At 38.4% G+C, this 17817-nt stretch overlaps 1 protein-coding gene across 1 annotated transcript in view; it reads right to left on the reverse strand.

Moving 5' to 3' along the window:
• Positions 1-403: 403 nt before the first annotated feature.
• The window catches only part of RFC3 (replication factor C subunit 3), a 31268-nt gene continuing 13854 nt past the window's right edge, over positions 404-17817 (reverse strand). The window contains exons 3-9 of the mRNA XM_063305697.1: positions 17333-17400; positions 13737-13834; positions 10902-11083; positions 9332-9468; positions 9135-9233; positions 4119-4188; positions 404-700 (exon numbers count right to left, since the gene is read on the reverse strand). Of these exons, the coding sequence (XP_063161767.1) occupies positions 509-700; positions 4119-4188; positions 9135-9233; positions 9332-9468; positions 10902-11083; positions 13737-13834; positions 17333-17400 (846 nt within the window). The 3' untranslated portion in view covers positions 404-508. The remainder of the gene's footprint in view (positions 701-4118; positions 4189-9134; positions 9234-9331; positions 9469-10901; positions 11084-13736; positions 13835-17332; positions 17401-17817) is intronic.

Below are 17817 nucleotides of genomic sequence, written 5' to 3' on the forward strand. Positions count from 1 at the left end.
ACAGAAAAAGGATGCTACCTTATGCATGTTTACCCAGAAATAGCATCACTGGGGTCATAAGGTATGCTTTGCAGCAAACATAATGTATGCTTTGCAGTAGACCTTTCAGATGGAAATACCACTGAACTTAATGAATTACTTCTTGGTAAACATGCTTAATTTCAGACTATAAAACAATAGCTTAACTATTCGATTTCATGATTGGAAATTGCAGCTATCCAACATTAGCCAATATTCTAAATTTAAATTAAATGGAAACAGTGAAAAAAGCCACATGGGTTACTTCTCAAAAAAGTATCCTTGATGCTGGCATTGCTCTGCTGCCAAGATAATCTTTCAAAAATAAGTTACTTTTCCCAGAGTAACTGGACTGCTTTGAAAGGTTACACATGACAGAATTACAGAAATTGAACTATTTTGTTTTATTGTCAGGATACAGTAAAACTCTTGTGGTTTGCAGTTCCTACAGTTCAGGATCACAAACCATGAGCATTCTCAAACCTATGTATTAAAACACCATAGCTTCAAGTCCATCTTCCATAAATTTTTTATAAAGGGCCATAAACTTGGCTACAAATGCTTCCAGGTGATAAATAGCTTTGCTGCCCAGTTGTAATCGGTGCTCATAGAAAGCTGCCATTTGTGCAACCTCTCCTTTTAGTTGCCCATCACAGTTGTTCAGAAGTTCAGACAGAAGACCCTAAAATAGATCACAAACAGTAGTAGTTCAGAGGAAGGTAATTACATTCTTCTGAGTGTATGGAATAAATAGAATGCTTGGAATAAAACTGATTTTGATTAAGTTGTGGTATACTGGCCAAAATGTGCCAAAACTGACTTGCATATGTACTTACCATTAGCAGAGAATGCTACATGTAGCAAAGGTACGATTTAGGTTGCTAACTTAGTCTATTATTTTATCTTATTAAAAGAGTTTTGTAAAAGTTGATCAAAGCCTTAATGAGTAGTAAAAATCAACATTCATGGGGCCATCTGTTAAATATGGTATATGGAACACTGAGGCTTGGAGCATAACAAAATAACTTTTTAACAAATTGTTAACTATTTTGTTAACAAATAACTAAAAGTACAGGGAAAAAAGATGTTATATTTGTGAAATACATTTATAAGAGACAGAGAAAGGATATAATAGATCTGAATGAAGGTGATTCAATTTTGTGGAATAAGGCTAAGGAATACACCCAGAGAAGGTGTCTAAATGAATTCTTATGAATGAAAGGTCTAAATGTATGTCAGAAATGATGACTTGGTGCTACCTAGATGATTGCAAGTATGTATGAAAGTAGGAATTCATAGACTGGTGACAATTCTCCAATGAATTGTGCTGGTAAAAGAACCAGGAATGGGTTTGGGAGTTGAAGGAATGAATGAGATCTGGGGGAAAAGTTATTTCTCTTAAGTAACAAGAATTGGGTGGGAATAAGAGAATATATTAAAAGTGTTTGTGCCATGTGGAGGCCAAGAATGAATGTAAATGGTGAGTGGTTTCTGCTTAGAAAAATGTGATTGAAATATGCAACTTCAGTGTAAATATTCATACATTCACATGGCAAAGGGCTGAACTGAAAAGCATGACTGATTTGATTGTTTATGACACATGACAGAATTAGTGAAGATTATGAGATGATGAAGGGACGTGGTGGCGCTGCGGGTTAAACCGCTGAGCTGTCGATCGGAAGGTCGGCGGTTCGAAACCGCGCGGCAGGGTGAGCTCCTGTTGCTAGTCCCAGCTCCTGCTCACCTAGCAGTTCGAAAACATGCAAATGTGAGTAGATCAATAGGTACCGCTTCGGCGGGAAGGTAACGGCGTTCCGTGTCGTCATGCTGGCCACATGACCCGGAAGTGTCTACGGACAACACCGGCTCTAAGGCTTAGAAATGGAGATGAGCACCGCCCCCTAGAGTCGGACACGACTGGACTTTACGTCAAGGGAAACCTTTACCTTTACCTATGAGATGATGAGAAGATGATGAGAAGACCTAAATGTGGGACAGCATTTATTGGGTAATGTAAAAAATGGATCTTAGAGAAAAATGGACACAGAAACAAAAAGAAGCAATAGAAAGTACAGTGAAAGGAGGACTATAGGAAGAGAAAGTAAAAGTCCTCTCTATAAAAATGTATTAGAAGACAGATTAATTTCCCAACAGAATGATTAGAAAATGGACATAAAGAGGAAGCAGAAGCTTATGACAAAATGGAAAGAATTATGTGGCAAAGTGCTGCAGTAGTGTGTGAACTTATGCTGACAAAAGTATGAAAAACTATGTTTGGTGGAATGATAAAATGAAAGAGGCAGTGGATAATGAAAAAAAAAATGTGCCACAGAATGATTGCTGCAAAAATGAGGGCGAAGGTAAAGATATTTCTTTGATTTTATTATTTCCATGTTACTATCATTGTGCTGTAATGCTGCTTTTACTTGTTGCTTTTTGACTGTAAACAGTGACCGGTGAACAAAATTTGGGAACTGCTGTTTTAAGCCAGGCAGGAGAGGTACAGATTTTTGCCTTTCAGCATATTATTAATAAATGTATGAACTGAGAAAGTTTATTATACATTTGTTGATGATAAAGTGAAAGGACCTGAGCTAGGAATGTTTTGTTTGTGTAGTTGAAGATTGGTTGCGAAATGCAACATGAGTGGTATACCAGCAGTATGTGATCAGGCAAGAGAATAAATTGAATGCTTAGTGAATAGTTCACCAATGAACTAGGAATGGACAAGATACTCCTCTTGGTTATTTAATATATTTAAAGATGCATGAACAAGGAATGCTTGTGGTGATTCAAGTACTGTATTGGTTGGAGACATGAATCTGTGTGTACTTCTATATGAAGATGATGCTCTATAGTTGGTGAGAACCCAAATTATTCAGTGAATGTAGGATAGACTATATGATGCAATGAGGACTATGGTTCTGAAAATGAATATATTGAAGATCAATCAAGTTGTATTTCACAAGGAAAAAAGAATGAATGACTGCAAGGTACACATAAATAGTGAAACATTAGACCTAGTAGATGAATTTGTGTATCTTGGCAGAATGTTCACACAGATAGAAAAATGGATGGAGGAATTTGAAAATGTGCAAATGTTGGTAGAAAAGTAGAGGGATAGTATGTGGTCCGTTGCAAGGAATGAATGTCAAAAAAACCAAAAATGATTGTGTATAAGAATATGCTTCTGCCTACTTCGTTAAACAGAGGTTAGAGCTGGGTATGTCAGGAGAAACATAACACTTGAACATAGTGGGAATGGGACACTTAAGAAGTATGGGTGGTAAAACAAGTACCAATAATCAAGGATGAATGGGTGATGAATGAAATGGATTAAGTACAAAAGTTGAGTGGCTAGTGTGAAAGAACCCTAAGGTGGCTTGGTCATATAGAAAGAATGAATGAACACTGAATTGTAAAATACATATATGTAGGAAGATTGAATGCATTGAGACAAAAGGGGAAAAAATTATGATTGCTTAATTCATGGAATCCTCAGAAAGCAAGAGGTAAAAGCAAAGGCAATTTATAAATTAGTTTATGGAATTGTTAGAAGCAAGGATGGTTTGAAATAGAAAGTTATGGAAAGGTTTTATGAATGGCATTAATATAAATTTGATTTAGTTAGATTTCCATTCCTTTAATCAATTTATTTTATTTTATTTACTATTCCTTACTTTGTTTTTACCCTTTGAACAATGTTGCTTATCCCAAAAGGAAAAAGCACAATGAGTGCATTTGTATGCTCTGAAATTTCCGTAACTTAAAGCAGCTTTGCCCAGTCTAGCCTTCTCCGGGTGTGCTGAACTACAACTCTCATAATCCACAATCTGTACATTCCTGCTGTGGATTGTGGAATCCAACATATTGTTGGGTCAGGCTAAAAAACAATCAATAATCCTTACAATTATCCATGATATTTTTCAACTTTAATAGCAAAATCTGATTTGATACAGGAAGGATATCAATAGTTCTTTCAAGATATAAAAAAATATGCTCAAATTGTTTATTCTAAACCTTAGTCCTTCTTGCTTCCCAGCTCCAATTAATGTTAGCCTCAATTAGTAAACCAAGTAGGAATCAATAGAAGTAGTTACCTTTATTATGATCTCTGCAGGAATACAATGAGTTAAAAGTTCATAAAGTCGCCCACGGACTTCAAGTAGTCTATTAGAATAAAATTAAATTATTACTGAGCTGCAATTTAACTTTCAAGTCTTACAAAAAGTTTTAATTTACTCAACCAATTTTATTTAACAATCACACTCTATCTCAAAATGTAATTTTAAAACATATAGCTAGAATAATTCAATTACCAAGAAAATAAAATTCAGAGATTGCACATGTTTATCCCGCTCTTTTTTTAAAAGCATATAAAATGTTTAACATCCCCCAAATTACAGTGTTCTGCATCCTTATATCTCTTTCAAAATATACTTTTATGTTTACATCAGAAATAAATTTATTCGCTCACAACTCAAATGTTTTTTTCTGCTCCTTTATTTCTTTATTTTTTTCCTACTGGCGAGCAAAGAACAGAATGCAATCAGAGTGGACTGAATGTAATATTTAAGTGGTAAAAAAGTTTGTTCTACAATTAAAAATACAGTCACTTTAATGTTTTAAAAAATCTTTAGGTAGTTGTGGCACTACCACAACTAAATCTTAAACTGCATTATGAAAATGACAGGGCCTATACAATCATTTCTCCTGCCAATCTAGCAGTTCGAAAACATGCCAATGTGAGTAGATTAATAGGTACCGCTTCGGCAGGCAGGCAATAGCATTCCGTTTAGTCATGCCGGCCACATGACCACGGAAGCATCTACGGACAAACGCCAGCTCTTCGGCTTTGAAACGGAGATGAGCACCGCCGCCTAGAGTCAGACACGACTGGACTTAATGTCAAGGGAAACCTTTACCTTTACTATATAATCATTTAGGGGAAAATAAACAACTCCAGTAATTCTCTACCACAGGCTCAAAAATTCAACATCTAGTCAAGATGGCTTCAATCTCTTTTAACAACAAAAATGATCAAGTGTAGACATTCTTGGCGGTTTCACACATTTTCTGCAAAGCCCCTTTGGCTCATAACTTAAGAATCTCTACTCTAGTACATTATAAGAAAGCTGCAGGAGGGTGAGAAAATGGGACTTGTTCTTTTTTTGGAGCTCAAATGTAGCCACTTTTCCAAACACAAAATGCTTCCTAAATCACTTCCAAACAATGGATTTCCCTTTTTCCTACATGGTAGGAAAAAAAGTCATGTTAGTCTATGGTGATAAAAAAAAATCAGGAAGAGTCTGGTAGCCTAAGCTTTCATGAGCTACTTATGCCTTTAACAAAATTTGTTAGTTGGAAAAGGTGCTATCAGACTCCCGACTCTGTATTCTGCAAGTCTTCATGAACCCACTGAATATGTCCATCACAGCTTTTCCCAACCTGGATATGCTAGCTAGAATTCTGAAAGCTGTAATCCCAACAGTTTCAGAGAAAACCAGGGTGGGGAGAAGCTCATACATGCCATAAAATTGAGCCAAAGGGAATCCACTCTCTGTTGTTCAATGTCTTTTTTTAACAGACAGAGCTATCTAAAGTTAATGTCCCTACAACCAGAATGATTGCTAAGCAAGAAAACAGTCTGTCTTTAACCACAGAAAATATACCAAGAAGTCCTAAGCACCCATCTAATTGACTCTGCCTAAAGCCACATATATAAAAAAGCTCAAAATAAAAATCACATAGAGGAGAATCCATGGTTATAATCAAATCACAAGTTTTCTTTTTCTATTAAAGCTACATTTAAAAATGGAGACTGTTATAAAGCTTTAATGAGAGCAGGCAGAAGATGTGACTCACGGTGTCACCCATTCACATCACAGGAAATTAAAACTCCCCAAATTCATTGTAAGAGGCTTTCAGTCTTTTTCTGCAAATACAATACATATACCACCCTACAAACACGTGGCAACCAGACTGCATCTCTTTTCCTAGGTGAAAGGGGATCAACAACTAGGAAAAAGCTGCCCTTGTCATTTTTGTCATTTTTAAATGGAAGTTCCTTATTGCACCAAACTATTGTTTTACAATAGTTTAATTCACTGTTGCAGTTCTGAGACTGGCCATTACTGTGAACCCATCTGTTTAACCTGCCAGAAGCAAACAGGGTTCTAACAAATTAGAGAAGAAATGGAATACTGAATCAGCCCAAAACAAAAGGAGATCTAGTGAAGTAACCTAGCAGAAACAAAGTATGTATTCATATATTTGAGTAAGAAAATATATAGAACTAGTAGTATTAAAAGAACTGCTGCTGCTGCTGCTAAGAGAAATTACTAGATACAGTTGTCTACAGTCTATTTAGCTGCTTAAAACACAGGAAAGTTGTATAATACTAGATTAGGCTTTTTATCCATGGAGCCCATGTGGTGTTTATTCTTCGCAACAAGCATTTCCTGAAGTCTACAGTATGTGAAAGCAATAGTAGAAAATTAAGCATACTCTGTCAGCAACTCATTTTTGAAATTGCTACATTTGAACTGAGCAAAGGCCTTAGGCCACCAGTATTGACGCTGCTAACTGATCCACTAGTACGATAGCACAATCTTATAATTAGGACAGCAATCTAGGTTGTCAGTCTGAGTTAAAGCATCCCTAATGGATGATTTTCCGACCTCTGCTTGAGCACACCCAACAAAAGGGAGTCCACCATCACTCTGGGTAGCCTTTGTGGTGGTGCCTGCTCCGCTTTTGATTTTTTCTTTTACATTTTATTGGGAAAACTACATGCTATACGCTGAACTTATTATAAACAAAAAGAACGCTTCCAGATATGGTTAAAAGCAAGTACACCAGAGCTGTAGGACCACAGTCTAGGCCAGCATCCATAATCAAGATCTGAGCAGGTTTTATCAAGCAAGTTAAAGAAAAGTAAGAAGTAAATTTAATTTGTTTGTTCATTTATGCTGCAGATTTGAAAAATGTAAGTTGACTATAAAAAACAGGGAGTGTGTGATCAGTATGCTGACTAGACTACTGGGCCACTGTATTTTCATAAAATCATAATGTTGGAAAGTGCTTCATAGGCCCTCAAGTCCAAGCCCTTGCTCAGTGCAGGAACAGGAGTTAGAGCAGAGTTTCTCAATCTTGGGAACTTTAAGCTGTGTGGATGTCAACTGTGTGGACTTCAACTTCCCCATGCTGGCTGGGCAATTCTGGGAGTTGAAGTCCACACAGCTTAAAGTTCCCAAGGTTGAGAAACACTGAGTTGAAGCATCTCAACAGATGGATACCTAATCTTACTTGTGTCCTTCCAATAAAGGAAAGCCTACCACTTCTCTCAGTAATTGGTTCTATTGTCCAACTGCTCTTACCATTAGGATTTTATTTTCTATATTAATCTGCTTTCCTGAACCTTAAGCAAATTATCCTACGACCTGCCCTGTGAATGAGAGAACAGGTCTTGATCTTCTTCTGTTTGACAGATGTTTGATGTGTGCTTTTACATTCCTCTGTCCCCCAACTGTATTTTCTTAGGGCAAAATATCCCCAGCACCTTCAATCCCTTTACAGGACATAATTTCAAGTTCCCAATCAACCTTTTTGCTCTTCTCTAAAATTGTCCCAATTTTTCTGAAGCCTCCTTAAAGCATGGGGCCCAAAACCTGACATATTACTTAAATTAGCAATGGGCCAAAGCAGAATAAATTGGAATAATTTCTTGCCATGATTTGGAAATAATGTTTCTGCTGAGACAGCTTAAAACTGAATTTGCCTTTTTGCACATCACTGCAGACTGACTATAAGCCAATCAACTCCCATTCCAAGATCATTTTCAGAAGTACTATTGCCTATCCAAGAAAGCTACCCACCACTGCCAATTCTATTCTCTCCATTAGAAGTCTGTTTCTTAAATGAAGAACTCTGCGCTAGTCTCTGTAAAATTTCATTCTATTACTTTGTCAAAGTACTTTTTATTCTGTCACTTGTTAAACCTACCAAGAGCTAATTCCTTCCACAGCATTAGTAATCCCCCCAATTTTGTGTCATCTTCAAACTGAATTAGCATTGCTTCCATGTCTTCATTCAAGTCATTAATAAAAGAGTTGAAGAGTATGGGATCCAGGACTGAACCTGGCAGCATTCCACTTGATATAATGCTCCAGTTTGATGAGGAACCATTAATGAGCACTTTTTGAGCACAATATTTTGAGGCAGTTGTGCATCCACTTAATTGTCACTCATTCAACCCACATTTAACTAGCTTTCTAATCAAAATATCATAGGGTACCTTGTCAAATGTTTAGCTAAATTCAAGGTATTATATGCATTACATTCCCACATTATACCAAGGAAGGTTCTTGATCAAAATGAGATTAGAGTAGTCTGGCAAGAGTTCAACAAAGACATCCCAGTATTACCATATACATATAGACTGATCTCTTTATAAGTTGATCTCAGATGATGCTGACTGATCTATAGCTTCATCAAAACTCCTTTTCCCCACTTGAGGACCAGGACAGTGTTTGTCCTCTTTACCTACAGTATCTGGTGCTTCCACTCTTTCTCCAATATTTCTCAAAACTAATACTCAAATGTTTAGCCAGACATCAGAAAGTTCCTTCAGCACCCTAGGATCCCATTCATCTGGCCCTAAGATTTAAGTTATACAAAATATCCAGGTGTCCCCTGATCATGTTTCTATAATTCCAAGCTTCATTCCTGCTCCTTCATTCTTCACAGTGACCTGGTAGAATACATCCAGAGAAGATTGAGCCAAAAGAGGGGCCAAGTAGTTTCATTTTCTCTTTGTTACCCATTAGGATCTTGCTGTCTTCACATACGCAGCTAGTATACAGATCATTTTCCTTTTATTTTGAATGCATCTGTAAAAGACTGTTTTATGATATATATCTAATTCAAACTACAGCACCTCTTACAAGTTTTAAGTCTAGTTACAGGTTATCTAGTCATCCCTTTAAAAGGTCGCAGTATTAAAATCATCAGTATTAGAATCATCAATGTAAATCTTTAGTGTCAGAAAACATGTGTGTTATATTTTACAACCTGACATTTTTCAATGTCATTTATTATCTGCTACGCTAACTTACCTCTGGGGTGTCTGTTGACTGACAATAGCATTGGCTGTCTCTCTCAGATATACTTCCCAGTCAGCCTCAGAAATGTCTTGATCAGGTGTGAAAGGAAGCCTGTGAGACAAGTAGTAAAGACTTGCTAAGATTAACTTGGTGCTGTTTTTTTTTATTTGTCTCCATATCCATTCAAGTTTTTTTTAAAAAAAACTTACTGCTGTACTCTGCATGCCTCACACATCAGAAGAGCCTTTCTGAGATTCCTCCCAGACTTTTCAGCAATTCTCCGAGCTAATTCTTGAGGAAGAGTCAGGCCTTCCTTCTTGCAAACATTTGACAAAACGATACAGATCTAAGTATTTGATAAGGCAAAAATTAGCTTTACTTGCTTTCTAAAAGCTTGCACATCCCTGCACTAGTTGGAATTCAATTAATGCAGGAGTAAACAAAGAGGAAAGTCCCTGTTTAAGAAGGATATCAGTTTGGAGACAATATCGATGAAATACTGATTATACCGGCCCTACATCTACCTAGTTCCAGTCATCTATTCCTTCTTTGCCTTCTGTAAGTCACATATACCTTAAATCAGCAGCCCTGAGTGTGATCTTTTCTTCTATATCAATTTTCCCACAAATAAATCAGTGCCTTTTGGTTCACAGAAAGTAATTGTACCCTGGACTCTTTACAGCAGAAGAGACACAGAATATCTTATGCAGTCAAGTTGGCAATGTTGTTAATTGCTGGATTAATCAGCCGTATTTACCACAGGCCAAAGACTAATAGCCACCACCAACTAACAGATTCAAAACTGGCAAATGCCAGATAAAATTTATAGTCAGGGAACATTTCAGAGTCTGGCACAAAATTTAACATCAGGGAAATGGCTTCAAGGGTGGGGGAGCAGATTTTACCAGCACATGCTACCCACTAGTGCATCACACAACAATCATCAGTTGTTATACTACTACTACTACTACTACTACTATTATATTTTTATCACACCTTTTTATATATAATTCAAGGCAGCAAAATAGCTAATACCTATTTTGCCCACAATAACCACCCTGTGAGGTAGGTTAGGCTGAGTGTGTGTGACTGGCCCGAAGTAACCCACTCAGTTTTCATGCCTAAGGCAGGACTAAAACTCTTGCTTTCCTGGTTTCTAGCCCAGCACTTTAACCACTACACCAAACTGGCTCTTTTATATTTATTTGTCAAATTTTTATCACCGCCCATCTCCCACCAAAGGAGGGGGGAGATATCATATATCATAGTTCCTGCTATTATACCCAAACCTGGAGTCTAAATTACATATTTAGCAAGATACTTCAGTGAAATGTGCTTATCAAATACCGAACAAATTCTGGTATTTAATTCTTTTTATTTTAGAGATAAAGTTGAAAGACTGTGTCCTAGTGAAGACGTATAAGAATGGTGCTGACAAATGAGAAGAGTTTCAGAGGATTCTGTATTCCCTACTGTTTTGCCTCTAGGACCCCACCACATTCCTCCTTCACAGACTGAATCCTTCCATTCCAAGCCTTTTCAAAAATACTATGTTCTTTACATCTCCCTGTCCTTGCAGAAAGCAAAGTAAGCATGAATCTAAGTTGTAAAAATTACATTCACACTCAGCAACATTGTTCAATATAAGCTAACTAAATAAGCATAAATAATTCAGAGAAAGACAGTAAACAAGGATTGCTAAATCAAGTGCGAAACTTCATGCAAACAACACTGCACAAATAAACCCTGGAAAATGATTCGCCTTCATCATGAACCTACATCACCGATGCTTGGAGCGGGGACTCGCACTGCAAGGCATCTACTCCTGATGGGTGCAATGACTTTTGACGTAGAATTGCAACAAAGAATTAATCTACAGGTGGCCATATACTTCTCCATTGTTCTTCGCAATGCATGCTGGGCATCCTTTGTAAGCTTGTCCACTTCTGTCAACAGCACCACTAAAAGTAAATGAGCAATCACTTTTAGTTATATTATCATAATATAATATTCTTATTTTACTTTTAGTTACAACTGAATTCAGTAGCCAGGATGAAGCCTTCCTACTCAGAAAACTATGGCCTTCTTCCCACATACACCCATGAGATTGTTTTTCATCCCATAGCTTCTGTAAATATTCTAAACACATATTCCATCATATCTATCCACCCAATGAGAAAGACACCCTCCCAAAAGAATCTGCTTGCTTGCTTGCTTATTTATTTATTTACCTACCTACCTACCTAAAGATACAAAATCACAGCACATGTAAGTAGTTTCAATAATGCTCTGTATACATGCATGTTTGGGTTAGTATTTCTGTAAACAAATCACAAACAAAATATGACAAGGATAAGTGTGCAATTTCCATTCTAACCAAATGATAAAAATGTAACTTGTTTTAGACAAGGAAGACCTATATGTAATCACTTTACCATAAAAGACCATTTATTATTTTATTTATTATTTGTGCCTTTAAGCCAATGTTGACTCCTGGCAACTGCCTGCATAGTCCCTGCAGTTTTCATGGCAAGATTTTTGGAAGTGGTTTGCCAATGTCTTCTTCCTAGGGCTGAGAATGAGTGGCTGGCTCAAAGTTACCCAGCTGGCTTCATGCCTAAGGCAAAATTAGAACTGACTGTCTTTTGTTTTCTAGCCTGGTGCCTTAACCGCTACAACAAACTAGCCCTCTAAATGACACAGGCAACATCTAAAATACTACTTCACAGCTGATTCACAGACTATAAACATTTAATGTCCAAGATACAAATATATGGACATTGGTTCTTCTATTGATGCTAATGTTATAAATATTGCATTTCACTGGATTATTTAACAATATATATAGCACCTGAAATTGGAAAAAAAGAAAGTTTAAAAATATATTTTCTTACAATACAGAAGTATGCAAACCGTACTGTTCCTAAAACATGATTGCAAGGCTTCATATAACACATTCTCTTATCAGATTTCCCCATCTTCTGAATCAAATGAAGAGAGCTGCTAGTGTTTGGGAATGCTCATTCAAAGGTCACAGAATTCCTACAAAACTTTCATTTGCTCAAAATTATGTGCTTTAAGTGAAAATTGTAGATATGGAAAGGATCTTGATTAAAGAAATAAATCTGAGTTATATGATTATTTTAAGTGTTATAAGTGATATAAGTGTGTTAGGTTCTTAATGTTCTCCAAATTTGGTCTTCTTCTTGCAGGTGTTTCATTATCAGTCTAGTTAACATCATCAGTACTCTGACATGAGGGAAGTGAGGTTTACTGGTTGTCTATATATTGCAAGTTGTTCTATCAGCCTTGATTGGAATTGGGCAGAATGTACTGATAGATGGTATTGTTTTTTCTTTAATCAGCATGCTATTTTCTAGTCCTTACTGTGGTAATTAGGTGCTGGTTCCTGCTTATCTGGTTTCAGGTTAATAGGTATGTGATAAGGAAGGATGTACTCTGGTCTGCTTTTCCCCCTTTCTTTGACCTTTGGCTGTTGCTTCTGAATGGTTCATAAATGGTCTTATCTCTATATGTCTGTTAATTAGGCAGACTGCCAAGCTTCTAGGAATTCTCTTGCTTTCTTAAATTTGGTTTGATCTAAAATCTCTATAGCTTTCGAGTTGAAATTGTAGTTGAACCTATTCATGTGCTGTGAAATTACTAATGTTTCATCATGTCTTTTTTTAAACAAAAATACTTTTTATTAAAGAGTTTTACAATGCTAAAAGATAATACAAACTGATATCAGAAGAAAAAGAAAAGAATAGAAAAGAAATACAAAGTGCAAAAAAGAAAAGAAAAAAGTATTTAAAAAGTGACTCCCGAACTTCCTTGCAACAAGCACAGGCAAATTAATAGTTCCCCACCCCCTATGAAATTACATACACATGGTTCACTTCTTCCTATAGTCTCCCCATTCATTCACAAATCCAAAAATCACTGACATTTCTGTCCAAATGTCAGCAAAAAGTCCATAAAGGGTTTCCAGAATTTTAAAATTGTTTTCCATATTTTAGCCATGATCAAACAAGCCAACTCGAGCAGCCACCCAGAGCACGAGTGGCAAACTCTTGTCCTCTCCTTATACGGAAGGATTCCATTGGACTGGGCTTGCCGCACAATCTCCACTATTTCAGAGATGTCTACTTCACCATTTTCCTCATCCAGAAGTCTTCTGATTTCATGACTTCTGACTGAGAATTGGTGTTTGTGGATGCATTCTGCCAATCTTCTACCTGTTTGTAGAAGTTTGTAGTTTTTGAAGTCCTTACACTGGATGTTGTAAATGATGCCTGTTTTGTCATCTCTGGCTTTGCTTTGGAGGGATTTCATTGGTTTATAAGCTACAATGATGCCAAGGAGCTGTAGTAACTTATTGGCAGTTTTAAAATTTATGTATGGAAGAGTTAAAACTTTTATGACTGAGTTGTGGTTCTATGTGTGGATAGATACTTTTTAATGAATATAAGTGCTAATTTACACATTACTATATAACTTTATAATTACTGCATATGATCAATTTCCCAAACATTTCTGCTTGGGAAAAACATATAATGTTGACTAAGTTTGTAGAAATAACTCATCATACCATTGCACAATTTATTTACAGACCTTTAAAATCACGCTGAGTACTTGTCTCAAGTTGCCGTGACTGTGCTACTGTCTTCAACAACTCCTGTATTACAACCCGGTCACTGTTCCCTGCATCACTGAAAGGTAATATAAAAAAAAAAAATTCTGCAAGATTTTTCTGTCTGATCTTATCCTACAACTCCCATAATCCCTAGACAGCATGACTAATAGAATGTTGAGGGTTGAAGTTCAGCAACATTCCCATTCCTACATATTCACATTTATGCAAAATAAAATTTTAGTGAGTTCAATGGGGCTTGTGTGTTTGTGTGTGCACACCTTTGCATCAGTGTTGAGTTCTGTAACTGCCTGGACAAGTCCTTGCAATTTTCTCAGCAAGATTTCACAAGTGGCTTGCCATTGCCTTCTTCCTAGGACTGAGAGGGAGTCATCCGTGCTAGTCATCCGGCCAAGGTCACCCAGCTGGTTTTGTGCCTAAGGCAAGATTAGACTCACAGCCTCCTAATAAAAGAGAATGTATGTAGCTCAGGCTTGAACTGTGGAGTCCTTGGGGTTGGTGGGGGTGTGGTTTTCTCCTTGGTAGTTCCTTGATTAGGGTATTATTTTCTGCTTGATTGCTTGTCTGATGTTAATCCATTCTTATCTCAGTGTAGCCGAAAACAATACCCTAATCAAGGAACTACCAAGGGGAAAACCACACCCCCACCCCACCACTGGCAGGGCAAGCTACTGTCATGTTCATCGTTCCAATGGTTTGAATACATCGTAACGTTTCACATGTCACTCTCCTGTTCCGTGTCTGTCATTTGCGGGGAGGGGAATTTCAGCCGTGCCAGGCTGTAATCTCCTTGCTGTTCTGCAGGAATGTATGTTTGGGTTATGACATGTCTTCAAGGTTACTTTCCCAGGCCGATGTGTGACGGTTGCCAACACCTGGGAGGGGGTGGTTGCTATGGTGGGGCGAGGGGCGGGATTGGGTTTGAAGCAAGGGTATTTAGTTTGTATTTGGCGCGCTTTTGCTCATTCTCAGCTTTCTCTGTATTTGCATACTATTCCTTTAATAAATCAGTTATCTTTAAGCCCGAGCTTGTGAGACTGAGTATTTGGGTTTAGGCAATCATTACATAAAGCTGAGAATCATAATGAAATTTTCCGCTAGCCCCCATCCAAGCCTTTGGTGAAGGGGAGAGCTAGCGATGACTTTAACAATGGATGGACGAATCGGGGCGCAACAGCGCTCCAGCGGGGACGGCGTGGCGGAAGCTCGGTCGGGGCTAGCTCATGCCACCTGGAGACCCCAATACCCCACGTTTCCGGAGGTGGAATTCGCTGATCGGCGGGTCAGGCCGCAACGGGCAGAGTCGCGGGGGAGCGACCTCAGCGCGGTGGCCGGTAGCGATGTTCCGGAGTCGGGGATGGGTTTGGAGGTGGAGAGCGGCGCCCCGGTGTGGTCCCCGGAGTGGCTGGCATCCTTGATGGCCCAGGCTGGGACGCGGCGTGGCTGCATGGTTCCGGCGAAGGAGGGCGGCACATCGGCATTTTCGTTGGAGTGGTGGGTGTTCCTGCTGACCGAAACCGAGCTGCGGTGCGAGCGCTCGGAGGCGCAGCGGGACTGGATGAGGAACTTCCTGTGGCTGGAGATGGCGCTGCTCCACGGGATGCAAGCGCGGCAGGAGAGAGCCATCGTTCCTGCCTGTGTCAGCGCCAAGAAGGGTGCGGCCTCGAGGGGCCTGGGCTGCGTGGAGAGCGGCGGCGGTCGGGCGGGATGCAGCGGAGAGGCCGAGGTGAGACAGCCCGCCTTGGGGCCCGAGGAAGAAGGCGACGCATTCATCGCACTGAGGGCGGAGGAGGTGGACCCACCGAGCGAGGCTGGCGATCAGCGAGAAATCCTGGATTTCGGGCGAGATAGGGGTGGGTTTCAGGGCTTTGTTTGCTGGAAGCATGTCCCTCCGGACTGAGTGGAGGGGCGGGGCTCTGTGGTTTGCTTTAGCATTCTCATGCTGTTTAGCCTTTTGCATTTATATGCTGTTTAACCACTGTAACCTGTTCCTTGCGTTTTGTCATGATCGCAATGTTCAATGCTAATATCTGCATCGTGAAAATTTTCATGCCAATGCTTAGATCTTGTGTAGAGATGAATGGGAGCGTTTCACATGTGGATTCTTTGATGCGTGTCTTCCTATGTATAGGTGCTGATGCGTGTCCCACACTGTAAAATCACTTAGCCCGTCTTTATTCTGCCTAGCCGCATGAACTTGCTGCTTAGTTTAGTTTCTTTAAGGGGGGCGATATGTCATGTTCATCGTTCCAATGGTTTGAATACATCGTAACGTTTCACATGTCACTCTCCTGTTCCGTGTCTGTCATTTGCGGGGAGGGGAATTTCAGCCGTGCCAGGCTGTAATCTCCTTGCTGTTCTGCAGGAATGTATGTTTGGGTTATGACATGTCTTCAAGGTTACTTTCCCAGGCCGATGTGTGACGGTTGCCAACACCTGGGAGGGGGTGGTTGCTATGGTGGGGCGAGGGGCGGGATTGGGTTTGAAGCAAGGGTATTTAGTTTGTATTTGGCGCGCTTTTGCTCATTCTCAGCTTTCTCTGTATTTGCATACTATTCCTTTAATAAATCAGTTATCTTTAAGCCCGAGCTTGTGAGACTGAGTATTTGGGTTTAGGCAATCGTTACAGCTACTATATATAAACAGGAACAAAACAAAACTGACTAGCACGGATGATGTCACTTAGTCGGGTAATGAAACGACTGCAAGCAAATAACAAAGCTCAGAGAGAACCAAGAACTTCACTGTCTCCTGTTTCTAGCCTCGGGCCTAAACCACTACACCAAACTGGCTCTCTTAATGGAGCTTACTGCCATGAAAATGCATGCAGAACTTCAGGGAGTTCTTACATAAGCATGGATTGTAAATGTGCAGACCACTAACCCTAACCCAGCTATACACCAGATCTCCTTAGTCTCCAAGAAACTATCAGACTGCACATTATAATATCGATTGTGTCTTGTTTTCCCATTTTTCTAATTTCCTCTCCTGAAAATTACTTCTTTTTGGATCTGTCAGATATACCAGAAAACAAAATTCAGAATACACAACTTTTTTGCTTCACTTCAATGGTGATTATAGTTAGTTTTTCCTGCATATTTTTCCTAAACAGACTATATTCTTCAGATTTTAGTAGGTTGTAGCTCCATTTGCAACAAAAATTTATAACGTTTGAAGTAAATTAAATATTATTTTGTCTAAATAAATTATACTTTTCAATTTATATAACATTATCTTATACGCAAATCAAGTCACAATAATATATTTTATAAAATGTATGAATACTGCATATATTTCAGTTTTCCTCTAAATTTCCATCCTCCCAAATATTTTTTCCCATGTTACTTCAACATTACAGGAAATTTTAATCTATAAAATTTACTACCTTCTAAGTTGACATATGCTAACTTTTTAATGTGAAATGAATATCATTTAAAACAATGATGGTAATCAACTGTACCATATATAAAACCCATGACTAAAATTGCAGTCTCTTTAAACATTGCATAGATCCTGCAGCCCAAAACGAGATATTCAGACCTGATTATAAACATACCTTGGATTAACTTCAAGATGATAGTTGCTTGCAATAGTGCTGATTTCAATTTTCTTTTTAGAAGGTGCCTGAAAAGAAGTGATACTAAACAAAATGAATTTTAGGAAATCAATATGGATGAGACTTAGCTCACATTACTGAACAACAAACAGAACAGTTTTTTTTTAATTGTTACATGTCAAGCATGATGTTTTGAAGTAATTTTGCCTTATTTATTTATTTGTCCAATTTGTCCCCGCTCACCTCCTCCCATCAGGGGACTCTGGGAGGTTTACAATAATCAATTAAAACAACAATCACACAATAAATAAAATATACAATATAAAATTACAGTAATAAATAATATAAATAAGAGCAAAAAATAAAGAATCCAAGTGGCTAAAGAATCTAAAACAGTCCAGGTGTGGGAGGAGTGGTCTATAGCAGCCATCCCCATGTAGATCTATTCCCCTCTCCGCCCCAAGCGAGGTGGCAGAACCAGGTCT

The sequence above is a fragment of the Candoia aspera genome, chromosome 5, assembly GCF_035149785.1.
Source record: "Candoia aspera isolate rCanAsp1 chromosome 5, rCanAsp1.hap2, whole genome shotgun sequence".
Taxonomy (NCBI): Eukaryota; Metazoa; Chordata; class Lepidosauria; order Squamata; family Boidae; genus Candoia; species Candoia aspera.